The following is a 19426-nucleotide window of genomic DNA, read 5'->3' as shown; positions in this document are numbered from 1 at the left end:
CGGAAACATCTTACAATACAGCAAACTCAGGAATGTCCCTTTAAAGATAACAAGGTGAAAGTAATGAGCAATTTAAATAAACTATTAGAAAGCTGTAATACTAAATGACCGAAAATAGTCTACACTGTTTAAAAACTAGGGCTTTAACTAACAACATATAGTCTACAACACCACCCCAACAATGTTACCTGTATCGGGTATAGAGGCTAAAGAAGCTTTTGAAATGCGGAGGTTCGACCCCTTTGTCTAAATTTATACTGCACGTTCAATTATGGCTTGGACTGTGACAGAGAAGAGCAAATGTACCAACACGTGAGCTTGGGTCCATTAAAGTGAGGGAATTTGTCCACTTATTATGAACAGTATACACGCTATCAAATGTAAGGAGAGAAAAAGAAACTAGAGGAAGGTTTAATTAATGACAAATCACCAACAATAAACAAACAATTATCATTACAAAGTAACAATTAGAAAACAATTGTACTTAATTAGAAGTAGATGTATAACAAAAGCTAATGAAGAAATACCTATGAGTGTTTGGAGGGTAAGCATGGACTATCGACAGAAGACAAGTAGGTGATTAAAAAAAAATTCCAACAACAAGCAAAATAAAACCACAAATATAAAACAAAACAACAAAAAACCCAATATAAAACAAACAAAACAAGGACAAAAACAAAACAAAGATACCTTCAACACACACACACATACACACACACACATAGAGAGAAAGAGAGACAGAGAGAGAGAGAGAGAGAGAGAGAGAGAGAGAGAGAGGAGAGAGAGAGAGAGAGAGAGAGAGAGAGAGAGAGAGAGAGAGAGAGAGAGAGAGAGAGAGAGAGAGAGAGAGAGAGAGAGAGAGAGAGAGCGACGGGGGGGGGGGGGAGAGAGGGGGATATGTGGTAGCCTCACCACACTAATAAATAAATGATAGAACAGTTTAATTATATAGATGTTCCCGTCCGAAATAGCTGGAGTCGCTTCTAAGTTTCAGTTTTAGTATACCGGTATAGGCTACGTTTATCCTCGCCCATCCTCCCCGTCTCGCTCCAGACATTTTCTGCATCCATCCCTTTGGTAAATGCACTTGGATCCATTTTCATAATTTCTGTAATGGGATTTTTTCACGCTGTGCTGTGGTGTGTGCACGCGTCCACCCATGCGTTCGTGCGTGTTTGTAGAACGGCCCAAGAGTAATGTTCTGTTCTGTAGCTGTTGGACATGATAGGACCCCCCCCCCCCCCCCCCAAGTGCCTAAAGACTTCTTTTTTAAAACAAAATTTGTGGTGTGTGCCATCCTGTCTAACCGGAACGCGTATATTAAAGACTCCAGGCTGATGATTTCGATCAAACTACCGTAGCCCATTTAACGACAACAGGACCCGAAGTTATAAAACTTTCGAGTCCAAGACTCGTATCTTTAATTACGTCACACGCAAACAATTTGTTTGGCGTTGCCATGAGTTAGTCTCGGATTCTATCACTTGTATAAGCATCAAATACGCCCGGTTTCCTTTGTCACTATCTAAACCAAAACTAAATATAAACTAATGTCGAAGTGTCATTAAACAAAAGGCGTTATTATAAGATATTTATTCTCTGGAAACAATATCGATTGTTAACATCATTTGTTGTTCATATCCGATTGGGTTTGTTGTTGTTTTTTGTTTTTGTTTTTGTTGTTTGTTTTCCTTTTATAAACTATATTTCTATTACATACATTCATTTTGACGAAGAGGTCGAATTTACATAGGCATCAGCGTCCTTGAGAACTTCTTGAAGGTCAGCATATTTTGCAAGCGCACAAGCGTCCAGCAAAGGAACCCATTTATAGGCAATATGTTCGTCGGAGAGTGTCACGGAAATGTCCGAATCTTTTAGCTCGGCCAACCAATAAACAACCTTCTTCGGCTTGCCCCTGACGTCATAGTTAAGTATTTTTTTAAAGTCATGGTTCACGTTCAGATGGCCGGCCTTGAGGCCCGCTTCCTCTTCAGTCTCCCTCAAGGCCGTCTGGTATTCGTCCTCTCCAGGATCCACGTGGCCTTGAAGTAAACAAAAAGGAAAATTGATTACATGTTAAATGTTTAATGTTCGTTATAGCATAGAAGCTCTAGTGGTGTCATTAAACAAAACAAACTTTTAACTTTATAGCATATAACGAATACATTGACAAACGCGCTCATGCGTACATACTCAGATAACATATTAACCACATAGCTAATGAGACACATACACACACAGAGAGAGAGAGAGAGAGAGAGAGAGAGAGAGAGAGAGAGAGAGAGAGAGAGAGAGAGAGAGAGAGAGAGAGAGAGAGAGAGAGAGAGAGAGAGAGAGAGAGAGAGAGGGAGGAGGGAGTGAGAGAGAGAGAGAGAGAGAGAGAGAGAGAGAGAGAGAGAGAGAGAGAGAGAGAGAGAGAGAGAGAGAGAGAGAGAGAGAGAGAGAAGTGTGTGTGTGTGTGTGTGTGTGTGTGTGTGTTTATATCTGTATGCATGTCCGTCCATCCTTCGATCAAAAATAGCATTTGCGGGATCAAATAGACAATAACACCAGCAAATCTAAAAACTCCATATTGGTTCTCTCCTAATTATTTTCGTTACATATTACTATACTACTACTACTACTACTACTACTACTACCACTACTGACTACTACCACTACTACTACCACTACTACTACTACTACTACCACTACTGACTACTACCACTACTACTACTACTACTACTAGGCCAACTACGGTACTACTACTACTATTAGGGGTGCAACGATACGGTCAAAACCGTATTGCGATATATTGCGATATAAGAAACCGTATTGCAATATGTATTGCAATATAGTTGATATTATTTAAATTTAATATTTATGGGTTGGGTCTTTTTTTTAATGAAAACAGAAGGCATAACTTTTTAATGATTTTTATTAGTTTCAGCTGTCAGGCTAAATGTTTTAGGCCATATTTTTATTTTTTAACACAATACTTGTCTACTAGAACACCGGTGTGACGGTGTCAAACTATTTATAAATTGTCACATTCGGAAATCCTTACTATCGGGCTTTTCCGTTGCTGCTCGCTTAACACGGAAATGTACGTATTGAGTCGCTATGTTTCGGCAGATCGACCAAACCAGAGCCGAGGTTATTAGCCGAGGTATTTTGAACGATCGGCTGAAGTATTCCGAGTTCAGTGAAAAACAGCGAAGTGTGATTCTCACTTGTTGGTTTATTTCTTTGAAGATGATAGCCGTAGCCGTATTCCAACGTAAATGAACAATGAATGATAATGTGTAAGTAACAAAACATTTATTTGTAATTATCGTTAACTGGTTATTTTCAATGGACATTAAACACGTTTTGTTAAGAAGTCAGAACCAAGTATAACCGACCTATCACTTCGTATGCCAACAAGTAAGCCGACTACGCTTAACGTGATAGTTACACTTCCTGTCACCACCAATTAATAAAATGATGTGGTTTTTGTTTGTTTATTTGCCTATTTCAAGTCAAATAAAATACAAGGAAAAAAAATAGCGTATAAAAATCGCGATACGCAAAACTGTACCACGGTTCGTATCGAGCTGATCAATTATCGCGGTATACCGGTATACCGGTTTATCGTTGCAGCACTAACTACTATCTACTACTACTGTTGCTACTACGTGTACTACTGCCACATTATAAAACGGCCGTCTGAAGGAGATTGCTTCTAACATGTTACGGCAATCGTAATTATTTACGTTACATACTACTACTACCACCACTACTACTACTACTACTACTACGGATTATTTATACACGGTACTACTACACCTACTACTATGGTACTACTACAACTACCACTACTGTTGCTACTACGTGTATATACTGCCACATTTCAAAACGGCCGTCTGGAAGGAGATTTGCTTCTAACATATTACGGTAATCGTATTCATACTCTCTACAGGAAAACAGATTGTATAGGCCAGTTTTGAACACGTGTACATTTCGAATGTGTTACCTTTGGGCGGTGTCCAGTGATGTTCACCATATGACGTTTGAAGTAGCAGATACTCGGTGTTTCCCTTAAGTCGTCTATAAATAATAAAACCAGCGGCTCGAAGCGCACTCGCCATTTTAAGGCGATTACAAAATACTGGTTTCAGAATATCAAAATGGCTATTCGTCCGGGAATACGGAAAATTAGGTACATTTTGCGTACAGGGAGAATCTGATGGGTCTGTTAATGAGAACGTCAAATTGAATATCCATCACACACGTACATACAAAGAGGCCCGTAGAAACGATATGTGCCTTTGGGGGGGGGGGGGGGGGGTGTGACATAACCTCTCGTGCGTGTCCCAGCCTCCATAGTGGGGGTGGGGATTGGGGGCAATAGACCTATGTTTCCTCTATAGATTAGGACACAAAACATTTACGTTTTTGTTCTCGAGTGGTGGGGCGGTGACACAGTCCATGTCCCCACCCGGTTCCTACGGGCCTGCAAAGAGTGTCAACGATATATATATATATTCGATCTCTTCCTTTTTTCTTTTTTTTTTAAAACATAGGCCTAATTTTATATTTGCACGTGTGTTGCATAATGAATAATTTTGACAACGAAACCTCGGTCGTCACACGGGATTGGATAACGAATACATGCATGTAGTCTTTTTGAAAACCATTGCCATATCACTTTAAACATGGTGGAGGCATACGCTTGAAATCATGTTCCGACAGAATATTTGGTGCGAATCAAGTCTTCGGGATCCGGGGGAGCAGAACGATGCCACCCCCACCCCTTCTAGGACGAAAATTTACCTTTTATGTCCTACGCTATATAAATAAATATAAAAATATGGCTTGTGCCCTCCACTAGAGATTATTCTGAATGAATACAACGCGGATGGAGGGTGGAACGTAGACCAGTGGTATTTAGCACTGGCCTGATGCGCGGTCGGTCTATGGTCAATCCCCGTCGGTGGTCCCACTGGGTTATTTCTCGTTACAACCAGTACACCACGACTGACTGTGATGTGTGCTATCCTGTCTGTGAGATGGTGCATATAAAAGATCCCTGGCTACTAATGGAAACATTAAGTGGGTTTCATCCCTAAGTCTATGTCAGAATTAGGCCTACCAAATGTTTGATTTCCAATAGCCAATGATTAATAAAATGGCGTAGGTAGGTGCCAAAACGGGGGGGGGGGGGGGGGGGGGGGGGGCACACCTTTATATTTACACACTTTAACACTAGTATAAAACAAATATAAAACAAAATATCTGAAAAGTGGGGGGACATGCCGCCTTGACCCCCCACCAGCTTCCTACGCCAATGATAAATCAATGTGCTCTAGTGGTGTTGTTAAACGAAACAAACTTTTTTCCCCTTCATATTTATGTATATATTATCTCAAATCAACTGTCGGTGGACCAATTAGGCTACTAGTATTTCTCGCTGCAGCCAGTGCACCACGACTGGTATATCAAATGCCGTGTTATGTGTTATCCTGTCTGTGGGACGATGCATATAAAAAATCCGTTGCTGCTAATCGAAAAAGAGTAGTCCATGAAGTGGCGACAGCGGGTTTCCTTTCTCAGTATCTGTGCGGTCTTTAACCATATGTCCGACGCCATATTTAACCGTTAAAATTGTGTTGAGTGTCTCATTAAATAAAACATTTCCTTTGTTCCTTCTCAAAACAAACTTTTAACTCAAAATAATACAAAGCGGAGTGCTTGTTACTCCCCTTGTTTCAGCTCTTTATCGTTGACATCTAAAGAGGTGGGTTACCGCCATGACAACGAGACAACGCTTGCGAAGTATTTGACAAGGTATGTTTACACTTTGACACTGTATTCAATTGATTGCAGGTCAGATATAATTTACAAGTCAGTGATCCGCGATAGATACATTATCTCCTGGACTGTCACGCCGCTACATAATGTGTTCGTGGAGTTGTAAAGTTACGGTACTCATTTGTAGGCAGCTACCCGCAGACCGGGTACACAAATCTGGATAATGGCCTAGCGGTACATGTAATATTTAATGCATGTACATATCGATTTCTATAACGGATCCGTAGATTGTAAGGGGAGGGCGATCGTAACAGAGCGCTTGTGCAGACAGTTTAGGGGCGGGGCGGGGCGGGGCGGGGCGGGGGGGGGGGCTAGACAGGGGTGCACGAAATTTATGAGGAGTGATTGTGGGGTAGGGGGGAGGGGCTGAGGTAGGCTCCGTCGGAAAATGTGTTGAAAAAAGATAAAAGAAAATTTATCGTGCTGTGGCAGGGTTTGACCCCCCCCCCCCCCGAACCTACCCCTGCACACGCGACTGATTGATTGATTGATTTCAACTTATTTTCGTGCTTATATCCAATTAAGGTTCAACCACGCTGTCCTGGGCACACACCTCAGCTCTCTGGGCTGTCTGTCCAGGACAGTGGGTTAGTTGTTAGTTGGTTAGTGGTTAGTGAGAGAGAAGAGGGTGTAGTGGTCTTACACCTACCCTTAAGAACTCACTCTGGGTTGGAGCCGGTACCGGGCTGCGAACCCTGTACCTACCAGCCTGTAGTCCGATGGCTTAACCACTGCGCCACCGAGGCCGGTCACGCGACTGAGTAGGTCCCTTCATTCGTCTCAATACTTCTAGTGTGTATTTACTCACAAAGTGTTAGGGGGCGGAGCGTAGCCCAGTGGTAAAGTACTCGCTCTAGCCAGTGCACCACAACTGGTATATTAGTTTTATCCACAACTGGTATATATGTTTTATCCATAGGCGTACGAGATCGCATTTTTATAGGGGGGGGGGGGGGGGGGGGGGGGGGGGGGGGGGAGGAGGCAGGCTGGCTGGCTTTTGCCCGAATTAAACGAAAATGTCCGAATCTGCATAAAAATATTTATTCATATTATTAGCATTACTAGGCTACTTAACAGCTATATAGGGTTGCAAACGAATAATTACGTATTTTTACATGGATTACAACTCATTTTGAAAGTAGAATTTTGCCCGAATACCTGTATCATTTTTGCCCGAATTTGAGGTTTTGCTCCAGGACTAGAGAGTCAGTTGCCCTCCACACCATCCCTCCCCCTGTCTTGTACGCTTATGGTTTTATCTTGCCTGTTGGATGGTGCATTAAATAAAACTAATGGAAAAATGTAGCTCTAAGACTATATGTCAAAATTACCAAACGTTTGACATCCAATAGCTGATGATTAATAAATCAATGTGCTCTAGTTGTGTCGTCAAACAAAACAAACTTTAAACGCCAGAGGCTGGACGTAGCCCAGTGGTAAAGAACACGACTGATGCGCGGTCGGTCTAGGATCGATACCCGTCGGTAGGCCCATTGGGCTGCTTCTCGTTCCAGCCAGTGCACCATGACTGGTATATCAAAAGCCGTGGTATGTGCTATCATGCCTGTGGGATGGTGTATATAAAAGATTCCTTGCTACTAATGGAAAAATGTAGCGGGTTTCCTCGCTATGACTGTGTCAAAATGACCGTATGTTTGACATCCATTAGCCGATACTTAATAAATCAATGTGTTCTAGTGGTGTCACTAAACAATACAAACGTTTTAACGCTGTCAATGCCTATGAGGCCCACTACCATTTTCGTGCACTGACCTGTTGTAAATATGTCATACATTGCGTGTAATATGGTCCGTGATCTTATCAATCACGCAGACACCGGGGGTCTCCCCACACTTAAAATGTGCATTTTATATCCTCTATATAAAATACAGATAAAAAAGACCAGAGATTATGACCTCCCCCCAATTGAGATACATGCATATCGTTCCTACTGGTCTGCTTATGTAATGCATATTGATAGGCGAACAGGCACTGGGACGATAAGAAAGGTAATTTGACACGTTTTATTACCAATTCTAGACAATTTCAAACTGATATTTGAATAGTCTTATATGTATAGCGTGTAACGTTCATAAGCAATAATGCTATTATATATATATGCGTATTTTTACGGTAAATCAACGAAACGAGTATTACATTAATGACTGGCCGTTAGATACTCTTTAACTTGCCAGTTGTTTATAATACAAACGAAAAGTGAGTAGTATTCGGCCTCGGTGGTGTCTTTGTTGAGCCATCGGACATAAGGCTGGTAGGTACAGGGTTCGCAGCCCGGTACCGGTTCTGACACAGAGCGAGTTTTAACGACTCAATGGGTAGGTGTAAGACTACTACAACCTCTTCTGTCTCACTAACAACTAACCCACTTTCCTGGACAGACATCCCAGATAGCTGAGCGTGTGCCCATGACAGCGTGCTTGAACCTTAATTGGATTATAAGCACGAAAATAAGTTGAAATGAAATGAGGAGGAGGATCCTTCTTTAAAATGAATGAAGTTTAAAATGAATGAATCACGAAAATAATTTTAGAAAGAAAGAAAATTATTCTCCATTTAAATTAAGACCTGTAAGATAAATGACATCTAATGGACACAAATGTAGTATTCTATTTCCTGACTAAATCTGTTTCCGTTTTACCGTTAACTTTGGCATCACAGAGCAAATGGGTTCAGGTTAACTTATTTGTCAGAGAGCATTCAATTTTGATTGTCTTTTTTTTTTCATTACACGGCAACCGAGTCATCACCTTGAAGTAGCCAAACATATTATAGGTCTTTAAATCGATAACGAATGATATTCTCACTGACGGGTGTGTACGAAATCATTGTCATAAGTGTACGAGACAGGGGTCAGGGGGCAACTGCCTCACCCTAGGCTGGAGCAAATCCAATTCGTGCAAAAAACATAGAGATTTTTTGGGGAAATAACGCTTCCCTGATTCTACTCCTAGTAACGAGCCCCTACCCATTTTTAGATTGATTACAACAATCCATGTAAAAATTAGTAGGGGCTCGTTTGTTACCCTATATAGCCATTTGATAGTAATGCTAAAATGAATAAATGTTGTTATCCAGATTCGGGCACTTTCGTTTAATGCGGGCAAAAATTAGCACCCCCCCCCCCCCCCCCCCCCACACACATCCTACAAAAAATGGGAGCCCGTGCTAATTCTTACTACTACTTATGCTGTTATTGCTGTTTCTTCTGCTACTACTACTACTACTACTACTACTACTACTACTACTACTACTACTACTACTACTACTACTACTACTACTACTACTACTACTGCTACTATTACTACGACTACCACGACTACTACTACTACTACTACTACTATTTGTTTTTATCAGCCATGTCTCGAATCCAGCTGATATCGGCAGTGTTGTCGTCAGAAAAAGCCGTCAAGAAAATCCTGCAGACGTCGCCAGTTGTAGGAATGAGTTGCAAGGGAGCTAACCTCGGACAGAAAGGCATGTACATAAAGTTCTTCTTCTTCATACTTCTGACATACTTCAGGGTAAACCAGCTACATGTGATATTTTATATACCAGTGATATTTTATATACCAGCGATATTTTATATACATTTTCACACAGACAAGATAGCACACACCGCGGCCTTTGATATTCCACTATTAATTAGTCGTGTGGTACTAACTGATCTAACTTAATGGGTCTGGGGTCGAGACGTAGCCCAGTGGTAAAGCGCTCGCTTGATGCACGGTCGGTTTGGGATCGATCCCGGTCAGTGGACCCATTGGTCTATTTCTCGTTCCAGCCAGTGCACCACGACTGGTACATCCGTGGTATGTGCTATGCTGTCTATGGGATGGTGCATATAAAAGATCCCTTGCTGCTAATCGAAAAAGAGTAGCCCATGAAGTGGCGACAGCGGGTTTCCTCCCTTAATATCTGTGTGGTCCTTAACCATATTATATCTGACGCCATATAACCGTTTATAAAATGTGTTGAGTGCGTTGTGGCGGTGCTGCTGCTGTGGCTGCTGCTGCGATATTGTGTGTTCTTGAACCGTAACTGGATGTAGTTTTAGACATCTTGAAGACGAACGCGCACGTCTTTCTGTCTGTTTATAAATGTGCAAATTCTGCATTTTTAAAACCTTAAACTGTGTTTATTTGCCACTGTAGGAGGATCCATCTATCTTATCGTGGTGTCCACACCAGACGACGGCGTCTACGTGTTCGATGTAAGGCGAGATCGCAACATCGTGCTGGACGGGGGCTTGGTTCGGCTGCTGCAATCTACGGACGTCTTGAAGGTGAGAACATCGCGTGGCATGCATTTTCACGTGCATTCTGAGGGAATCAACGGAGTGGCCAGGAGCCTGATTCACAAAGCCATAAGTGTACGAGACGGGGCAGGGGGCAATTGCCCTCTCGGTGCTGGGGCAAATATGCAAATCGGGCAAAAACTATATTATTCTACATACAATATTACCAGTAATCCATGTAAAAATGCATAGTTATTCGTTTTGGCAGTAATGCAAATATGAATAAATGTTGTTACCCAGTTTCACTCGTACGCCAATACACAAAGCTGTATTAAGCTTTCTTAGGAACAATATCGCATTGTCATTGCAAGTCCTTTTTGCACCGCACTCCAAGATTACGAAGTTGCCAGAGTTCGGATAATTAAGTCCCAGGGCCTGGTAACACAAAGCACTCGTAACACTTACGTCAGACGTACGCCACATATTATGTATGGTGTACGTCTGACGTAAGTGTTACGAGTGCTTTATGTTATCGGGCCCTGGGGTCTAGGATCAATCCCCGTCGGTGGTCTCATTGGGCTATTTCTCATTTCAGCTTATGCTTCACAACTGGAGTAACAAAGCCATTGTCTGTGGGATGGTTCACATAAACGGATTTCCTCTCTAGATATATTTGTGGTCGGACGACGTATTTAACCATAAATAATAGGTGCCGAGTGCGTCGTTAAATATAGCATTTTCTTCTTTCTTGATTTCATTTTGTCTTCTTTCTTTCTGTCTATTTGTTTTTCTGTATTTCTTTCTTTATCTCTTTTCTTCATCTCAAAATGAATTTATAAAAGTTCATTAAGGAGGCGTATGACTACCAAACGTTTGTTGTTGTTTTTAAAAAAAAAGGAAAATTGACGTGTGTGTGTGTGTGTGTGGGGGGGGGGGGGGGAGTGTATTTCAACTTACAAACGCATATTGTGGCCACTTTTAAGTTGGGCACACCAATTCTCCAGGGCCGCCACTTGATGCGTCTCTCGATTCCTGGACTAACAATTAGCCACGCATCCTTGTGCTGGAAGGGGGCTGGACATAGCCCAGCGTTCGCTTGGTGTGTGGTCCGTCTGGGATCGATTCCCGTCAGTGGGCCCATTGGGCTATTTCTCGCTCCAGCCAGTGCATCACGACTGTTAGATCTAAGGCCGTTTTATGTGCTAACCTGTCTATGGGATGATGTATTTAAAAGATCCCTTGCTACTAATCGAAAAAAGTAGCCCATGAAGTGGCGATAACGGGTTTCCTTCCTCAATATCTGTGTGGTCCGTAACCATATGTTCGATGCCATATAACCGTAAATGAAATGTGTTGAATGTATCGTTAAATAAAACATTTCCTTCCTTCCTTGTCCTGGAAAGACAGTTGTTTTTTCAGATACACACCCGAAAATGAGTATGAAAAGTGGGTTCTAGGTTTAAGCATGTATTTTGACAGAAAACCCCCACAAAAAAAATAAACGCACACCATAATGTAAACTCTACTATTTAGAATGACTAATATTACATTCAGGAGAATCTGGGTTTGATGATGTCTTGGACGACACGCCTAGGTTCTAGACTGGTGAGCGAAGTTTGTAAGGGGTTTGAGTTAAGCTCTTCCGGGGAATAAAAAAAAAACAAAACAACATTGCTTTGAATAGGGATGTCTACCCCCACTCATCCACCCACCACACCCCACCACACACTCGCCTGCGTCTGTTTGGAAGTGTATAAAATGTTCTTATTTTTTAGTGTTTTTTGTATTGGTTTTGTTGTGTGCTTTGTGTGCTTTGTGTGTGTGTATGTATGTGTGTGTATGTATGTGTGTATGTGTGTGTATTTGTGTGTATGTGTCTGTTTGTGTGTGTGTACGCGTGTGTGTGTGTTGGCGTATGTGTGTGTGTGTGTGTGTGTGTGTGTATGTAGTGTGTGTGTTGGGTGTAGTGTCAATCTGATTAAAATTAGCTCCACTATTAGCTAACTTTACTGCCAGTGATTTAAAAATAATTTGAAAACATTCCGAATTATCCTGAGGGTATACGACATGTTTCGTGTCAATTACGAATGCCTTAAAACATGTTTTATTTTATAAAATAAATAATTTGTAATGTAAAACTGAAGACTGATTTTTTTTTTTTTTTTTTTTTTTTTTTTTAATGTAAAATTGAAGACTGATAACCCACCCCGTACGTACTGGTATGGTTCGCTGTACTGCGGCCACTAAAATAGACTCGCTCGATATTTTTAGAATTTGTATGCTCCCAAATAACGTTATAAAAATCGAAGTGTGATTGGTCAATATTTAAATTATTATTTACAGACGAAATGTTACCTGGACATTGGGGACTACGCAGTGTTGTTAGCAATCCGATTAAAATTAGGTCTACTGGTCTAAATAAGGCATTCGTAATTCACACGAAACATATCGTATACCGTCAGGATAATTCGGAATGTTTTAAAATTATTTTTAAATCACTGGCAGGATTCTGTAAGTAAGGTTTTGATTGGTGGACATGAGCTCCAACTGGCTGGTGTTAGATCCACATGTAATAGTGGAGCTAATTTTAATTAGATTGGGTGTGTGTATGTGTGTGTGTGGTTGTGTGTGTTTTGTGTGTTTTTGTTTGTTGTTTTATGTTTATTTGTTTGTTTTGTGTTGTTTTCTGTGTTGTTTTTGTTTTTTAGGTTGTATTGTTGTTGTTTTGTGTGGGTTTTTTTTTTTTTTTGGGGGGGGGGGGGGGGGGGGGGGAAGGGGTTTAATTGACAATTAGAATAAGCATGTGACATCAGCAAGCGGGTTTGTTTTCCCCATTATTATCCAGATCAAATGTAACCACCGCACCAACTAACTACAATTATCTTTCTCTTCCAGGTGATTCATAACTGTGGACCGGACTCTGCAACATTACATTTTGAATTTGGAGTCAAACTTCGCAACTGTTTTGATACACAGGTTCGTGTTTTAAATTATAAGAAACGAATGGGATTAGAAGAATGTTACGTTTCGACATTTGCAGAACGAATGAAAAGAAAGCTTTATGATTTATCAAATAGAAAGGGATAACGTATTTTCTGGAACCAGGTAGAAGATAATTTCTTTGAATGGTGCATGCTTTATACTACTAGAAAGGTTTCGGAACCACGCCATTAATATTATGGATTAGTGATAGGTCACCACGTTGAGTGTAGTTGGTGACGTCATAGCAATTTGCTTCCCGCTCTTTACTCTTACGGATAGAGATAGGTCACCACTTCGAGTGTAGTTGGTGACGTCATAGAAATTTGCTTATCGCTCTTTACTGTTACGATTAGTGATAGGTCACCACTTTGAGTGTAGTTTGGTGACGTCACAGCAATTTGCTTCCCGCTCTTTACGATTAAAAGACCTGCTAAATGTATGTATGTACACGCGTGTAAAACTATTGCCCTGCCATGGACACAACTCTCTGGCAAAGTCGGAGGTTGTGCCCACGACAGACGTACTTGAACAGTTCTCTGATGGCCAGAAGCATGTCAAAAATTACCCACGCACATTAAGCTCTTTTGGTATCCGTAACAGTATTGGTGTTATTGCAAAACCTATCTATTATAGTAACGTGTAAAAAAGAAATCGGTTCAAATGCTTTCTTTCAGGTTGCTTATCGCGTGATACTAGAACAGCAGGGTCTCCCTCCCAGGGTAACCAGTTTTCCTAACCTGTGTGCAGTATATCACATACAGCTCTATCAACCAACAGCGCAGTTACAGGTATGTATATTGATGACCTATTTGTATATCCATTAATGCAGCCCCAAGTTCAGTCAGCCGTTTTTCGCTAACGTTTGCAAACTATTTTGACTGGTTTTCGAATTGATAATTCAGTTTACTGTGTAGCGTAAAAACCTGTATAGCGGACGTTAGCGACAAACGGGTGGCTGAACTTACTCCTGGTTTAAATTAGTCCTTTTTGCATAGGTACGTGTTAGTGACCTATTTAATTATTTATTATTCAATTAAATTAATAACTTTTTCATAAGGACATATGTTAATAGTGACCTATTTACTATATGTTATTGTGTCAAATTATTTTGTGTGCAAAATTACGTTAGTGAAATATTTATTATTAACCTATTTGTTGTACAATATTGTTGTAAAGTAGTTACTCTTGCTCAGGTGGGCCTACACGTTTGTGACCAATATATTTATACATTATTGTGTTAAGTCATTTACATTTGCGTATTGACCTATGTGTACATTAAATGGGCGAGACATATCCCAGTGGTAAAGCGTCCGCTTGATGCGCGGTCGGTCTGGGATTGATACCCGTCGATGGCCCCATTGGGTTATTTCTTGTTCCAGCCAGTGCACCACGACTGGTAAATCAAATGCCGTGGTATGTGCTATCCTGTATGTGGGATGGTGCATATAAAAGAGCCCTTGCTGCTAATGGAAACAAGTAGATGTTTTCCTCACTGAGACTGATACAGTGTATGTCAAAGTTACCAAATGTTTGACATCCAGTAGTCGATGATTAATAAATCAATGTGCTCTAGTGGTGTCGTTTATATATATATATATATATATATATATATATATATATATATATACATATATATATATATATATATATTCACACGAATAGAAAATCCTTCTGTGTTGCTGGCAACCTCTCATCTCTAAAGTAGCAAGGGAGCTTGAGATAATATATTTTAAAAAGAAAACGTCAGAAGCCTCCTTTATATATACTCTTTAAAAAAGTAAGGGAATCTGAAATATTAATGTTAGACGGAACATGTTTTGACCACAGACATCCTAGTAAAGAACGTTCAGGTCTGTTTATCAACACACCGAATCACATTCCATAGTTTGCACATGCATCACGCAGTTGCCCCGTACACGTGCGTGTGGTATCATTCTCGATTTTAACAATTTCCAGGAATGTCGATTAATCACTGTGGAACATTATTTCTGTCAATCGTTTTCATTCTGTTGATCATACAGTTGTTATTGTTTTGTTTTTAGTCATTTTTATTATTTGAATTTGCGATTTATTGATAAAAAAAAAACCCGTCAACTTTCAAATTTCACTTCTGACCCCAATCGTCCTTCAAGATCTTTGGTGGTCATAAAACCTACTGTAATACTGAACTACCGGTTGTAATGTTTGCCCAATTAATTCACTATTATCATATAACCATTCCACAGCTAATATACCTTACAATTTTGGCAACTTTAAATTCTTATTTAGACTTCCCCTACTTTTTTTGAAGAGTATATATTTGTACATTGTATTAAAGGGACAGACCCTAGTTTCAACCCGTGAAAATTAACACTAAGTGTATGTAAGCTACAAACCTGTAACACATTTTGATACAGTTACAATTGATTGAAAAATGATTCTGTGACTTTGAAATGGTGAAATATCCTCTAAAAATAGACTAAGACTCCATAACTGTTACTTCTCAGACGCACGTGCGTTTTTAAAAATATGAGAACTCAGTTTTGTGATATTAAAAACACCAGGATGACCAAAAACACTTCGAATGTACGGAAATGGATAATCTAAACAATCAAATCTAAGTAAAGTATGATTTCAGTTATCAAAAACGGCTCTAATAGTAAAAAATATGCCTTAGTGTTAAAAAAACTAGGGGGTGTCCCTTTAGGTAGTACTAGACCAAATAACTTCCGGCTGGGTCAAAGTTGGAGGTGCACCGAACTTTTGATAGAGAAGTGAACACCACAAGTCCTGTGATTGGTTATAAATGTGAGTGTGTTGGTTGTAAAAAATAATAGTTTTATCTGGGTTAAAAAAAAATGCAATTTTATTTCATCTAGTACCAATGTGTCAAGTAGCCTTGTGCTTGAAACATGTATGGGGTACCTGTAAAAAAAAGTACTCGAATTTTTTGCGGAACTAGGGTAGTCATAGACGCTACCCGTTATCTCAGAAACGAGCAGCTTGACCCCCATTTTTTTCTGATTCACTTTAAGTGTGAGGGGTGGTAGTATTTATATCCGTGGCGTTTGTGTCGGTTGATACGTTGCAGGTAGGAGTTTTAGCCACATATGTTACTATTGTCGTCTATGGGATTTGATTTGGTAGTATACACCCTTTAAAATATTTACTTTTGGATTGGGCTATACTGGATGTTCTTATGGAAACACAAATACCAACACCAACATTTACATCAATTTCATCATATAAACTGAAGGAACAATTATAGAACTTGACATTTCCCCACATAATAGATTATAGATTTTGTACAATTGATCATTACGTCGGTAGAGGAAAACCTATTTTTAAAAAAAGAAGTTTTTTAATCATTAATGTTTCCACACGATCCATTAGGCCTTTGGATTTTTATGATCATCACATCAGTAGATCCAAACTGATAACTTTTCGGTTGTAATCGATATATAATACGTAGTACATCACTAGTATCAATATATTTTTCAGCAACTTCTGAAAGATGACCAGAACGTGTGGGCTAGACGACCTATTACAAAGGACATGCTAAACACCGCTGCTGCTGACGTCATTCCTCTGACGTCATGTCTTCACAGACAGCTCAGTAGGTGGGTTGAACTGGTGAAAAAATAACTATACATAAATCGTGATGTCATATCAGTGTTTAAATGTCTAGATTAAGACCACGCCAAACGAGATTAACGAGATTAACCGACTGTTTAGCAACCGATGAAATCGTAATGTTGCACTCTCATACAAGGCACTCGTACCACATGCTCTAGTGGCGTCGTTAAATAAAACAAACTTTACTTTAAATCGTGATAGATGAACTCTAGCTCATTGGGAAATTGACTGTGTTATGATATTTAAAATGCTTCTGTGCAAATAACAATTGGCTGAGCGAAATGTCTTAATCCTGCCCAACCTAGGCTATGGTTAAGTCATCAGTCTTAAGACTGGTAGGTACTGGCTTATGCGCTTCATGTTAGTCCTAATCAATCAAAGCAATCAAATATTTATTTTGTTTATTTATTTATTTATCCCACTGTCTTCTTTCCTTTCTCTCCTTTGACTTCTATCTCCTGCTATCCTTAATTCTATCGCTGTCCTCCTCTACATCTCAGTTCTTGTCTCTCCAAACGCGACAGAAAGAAAGAAATGTTTTATTTAACGACGCACTCAGCACATTTTATTTACGGTTATATGGCGTCAGACATATGGTTAAGGACCACACAGATTTTGAGAGGAAACCCGCTGTCGCCACTACATGGGCTACTCTTCCGATTAGCAGCAAGGGATCTTTTAATTGCGCTTCCCACAGGCATGATAGCACAAACCATGGCCTGTGTTGAACCAGTTATGGATCACTGGTCGGTGCAAGTGGTTTACACCTACCCATTGAGCCTTGCGGAGCACTTACTCAGGGTTTGGAGTCGGTATCTGGATTAAAAATCCCATGCCTCGACTGGGATCCGAACCCAGTACCTACCAGCCTGTAGACCGATGGCCTACCACGACGCCACCGAGGCCGGTCCAAACGCGACAGGTGCTTGTCTCTTGTGTCTGTGGGATGGTGCATATAAAAGATCAAATAGCAGGCCCTTTTGCTGCTAATCGAAAAAGAGTAGCCCATAGTGGCGACAGCGGGTCTCCTCTCTCAATATCTGTGTGGTCCTTAACCATATGTCTGACGCCATATATCCGTAAATAAAATGTGTTGAGTGCGTCGTTAAATAAAACATTTCCTTCCTTGTGGCTATCCGTGCCACACACCTGTCGTTTCTCCATCAGCTTTAGCTGTGGTCTTAGTCTGACCACTTCGGTGAGTGTTCAACAGTTCCTTCTGACATTGTTAAGAGACGCTTGTAACCACCTACTATACTCATCTACTACCAGTAGGACTATTATCTTCTTATGTCTAACATCATTGATCTTACTGTCTTCGCAACCAGGTGACTGACAATATTGGTTAACTTGATTTAGGTGACATTTCAAATATTTGAATGAGGACACGTCGTGGTTTTCGTTTCAGTGAACTGCTTGAAGAATCCATGGAATGGTTCGACGTCCTGTGTGAAGAAAATCGCCAAAGCTACATATTTTATAACTCTGTTGCTAAGAGACGAAAACAACGCAAAGACTTGACGTTCACGAAAGAACTACAGGACAGTCCAGTGATGAAACTCACAGATACTCAAAGACATTTCGTTCGTGGATCAGTAACAGAAGGCCGAAATTGAAAACACGACAAAAAAAACAAAACAAAAGACAAAGAAAAATGCATCAGCTTAAAGCTACAGTCTTGTGTCAATACAGTTTTAATAAACTCGTGTTATTCTCTGTCAACGGTTATTGATCATCTGCCTTTATACCACAAATAAGACTACCCCCTCCCACCCCACCCCACCCCCCAGCGGTTCTTAACATAGTGAGCACTCTGAAAAATCCTGTGTTTAACCATTAAAGGGACAGACCCTAGTTTCAACCCGTGAAAATTAACACTAAGTTTATTTAATCTACAAACCTGTAACACATTTGGATAAAGTTACAATTGAGTGAAACATGAGTCTGTGACTTTAAAATGGTAAAATACCCTAAAAAAAGAGAGACTAAACCTCGACTCCATAGCTGTTACTTCTGAGAAATGCATTTTGTGATATTAAAAACACCAGGATGACAAACAACACTTCGAATATAGGGAAATTGATAATCTAAACCATAAATTCAAAGTAAAGTATGATTTCAGTTATCGAAAACGGCTATAATTGTCAATAATATGCCTTAGTGTTTAAAAACTAGGGTTTGTCCCTTTAATACATTATAAAGTTAAAGTTTTGATGTTTTTAATTAATGACACTAGAGCACATTGATTTATTAAACCATCGACTACTGGATGTCAAACATTTGGTAACTTTAACATATAGTCTTGGAGAGGAAACCCGCTACATTTGTCCATTAGTAGCAAGTGATATTTTTTGTATGCACCATTCCACAGACTGCCTTTGATATACCAGTCGTGGTGCACTGGCTGGAACGAGAAATAACCTAACGGGCCAACTGACGGACATTTATCCCAGACCGACCATTAAGATCATGAGAATGATAGGCGCGTGTGTGCGTGCGCGCGCGGGTGTGTGCGTATGTGTGTGTGTGTATGGTAATAATATCATTTATAACGTTGACGCATATAATTAATAGCCAATAAATGTTCACGGAAACACTACCCTAGAAATGAATATTATGTATTGTCATTAGCATTTGAGGACTTGCAAATTGCAAAACATTCTGTTGATTCAGAAAACATTTCATTAAAAATAATAATGTGGTGGTTTCGAAAATAAAAACACACGTTGTCCATATACA

General features: G+C 40.1%; 2 protein-coding genes across 4 annotated transcripts; one reads left to right on the top strand and one right to left on the bottom strand.

Annotated features, from left to right (window-relative positions):
• Positions 1-1578: 1578 nt before the first annotated feature.
• On the bottom strand, positions 1579-4176 carry LOC121377048 (bis(5'-nucleosyl)-tetraphosphatase [asymmetrical]-like). Its single transcript, XM_041504903.1, has 2 exons — positions 3998-4176; positions 1579-2045 (listed from the first exon to the last, which is right to left on the bottom strand). The coding sequence occupies exons 1-2, from the start codon at positions 4110-4112 to the stop codon at positions 1723-1725; spliced, it is 438 nt and encodes a 145-aa protein (XP_041360837.1). The 5' UTR covers positions 4113-4176; the 3' UTR covers positions 1579-1722.
• On the top strand, positions 3233-18409 carry LOC121377028 (egalitarian protein homolog). 3 transcript variants are annotated; one of them, XM_041504873.1, is made up of 7 exons: positions 3233-3287; positions 9211-9330; positions 10008-10138; positions 12986-13066; positions 13747-13860; positions 16553-16671; positions 18096-18409. In XM_041504873.1, the coding sequence occupies exons 1-7, from the start codon at positions 3278-3280 to the stop codon at positions 18301-18303; spliced, it is 783 nt and encodes a 260-aa protein (XP_041360807.1). In that variant the 5' UTR covers positions 3233-3277; the 3' UTR covers positions 18304-18409. The 3 variants fall into 3 exon arrangements, with proteins under 3 accessions (XP_041360807.1, XP_041360814.1, XP_041360824.1); XM_041504880.1 differs by lacking the exon at positions 3233-3287 and adding an exon at positions 5679-5811; XM_041504890.1 differs by lacking the exon at positions 3233-3287 and adding an exon at positions 7823-7844.
• The last annotated feature ends 1017 nt before the right edge of the window (positions 18410-19426 follow it).

This window comes from Gigantopelta aegis, chromosome 2 (genome assembly GCF_016097555.1).
Source record: "Gigantopelta aegis isolate Gae_Host chromosome 2, Gae_host_genome, whole genome shotgun sequence".
NCBI classification, from domain to species: Eukaryota; Metazoa; Mollusca; class Gastropoda; order Neomphalida; family Peltospiridae; genus Gigantopelta; species Gigantopelta aegis.
This window is presented reverse-complemented; position numbering and strand designations above follow the sequence as displayed.

Bases quoted from the DNA above. Each gene is read 5' to 3' on its own strand.
- LOC121377048 (XM_041504903.1), bottom strand. From the start codon at position 4,112: ATGGCGAGTGCGCTTCGAGCCGCTGGTTTTATTATTTATAGACGACTT. The intron at 2,046-3,997 runs GTAACACATTCG...GTTTACTTCAAG, and splicing joins TCACTGGACACCGCCCAAAG to GCCACGTGGATCCTGGAGAG.
- LOC121377028 (XM_041504873.1), top strand. The intron at 10,139-12,985 runs GTGAGAACATCG...TTTCTCTTCCAG, and splicing joins AATCTACGGACGTCTTGAAG to GTGATTCATAACTGTGGACC. The intron at 16,672-18,095 runs GTGGGTTGAACT...TTTTCGTTTCAG, and splicing joins CTTCACAGACAGCTCAGTAG to TGAACTGCTTGAAGAATCCA.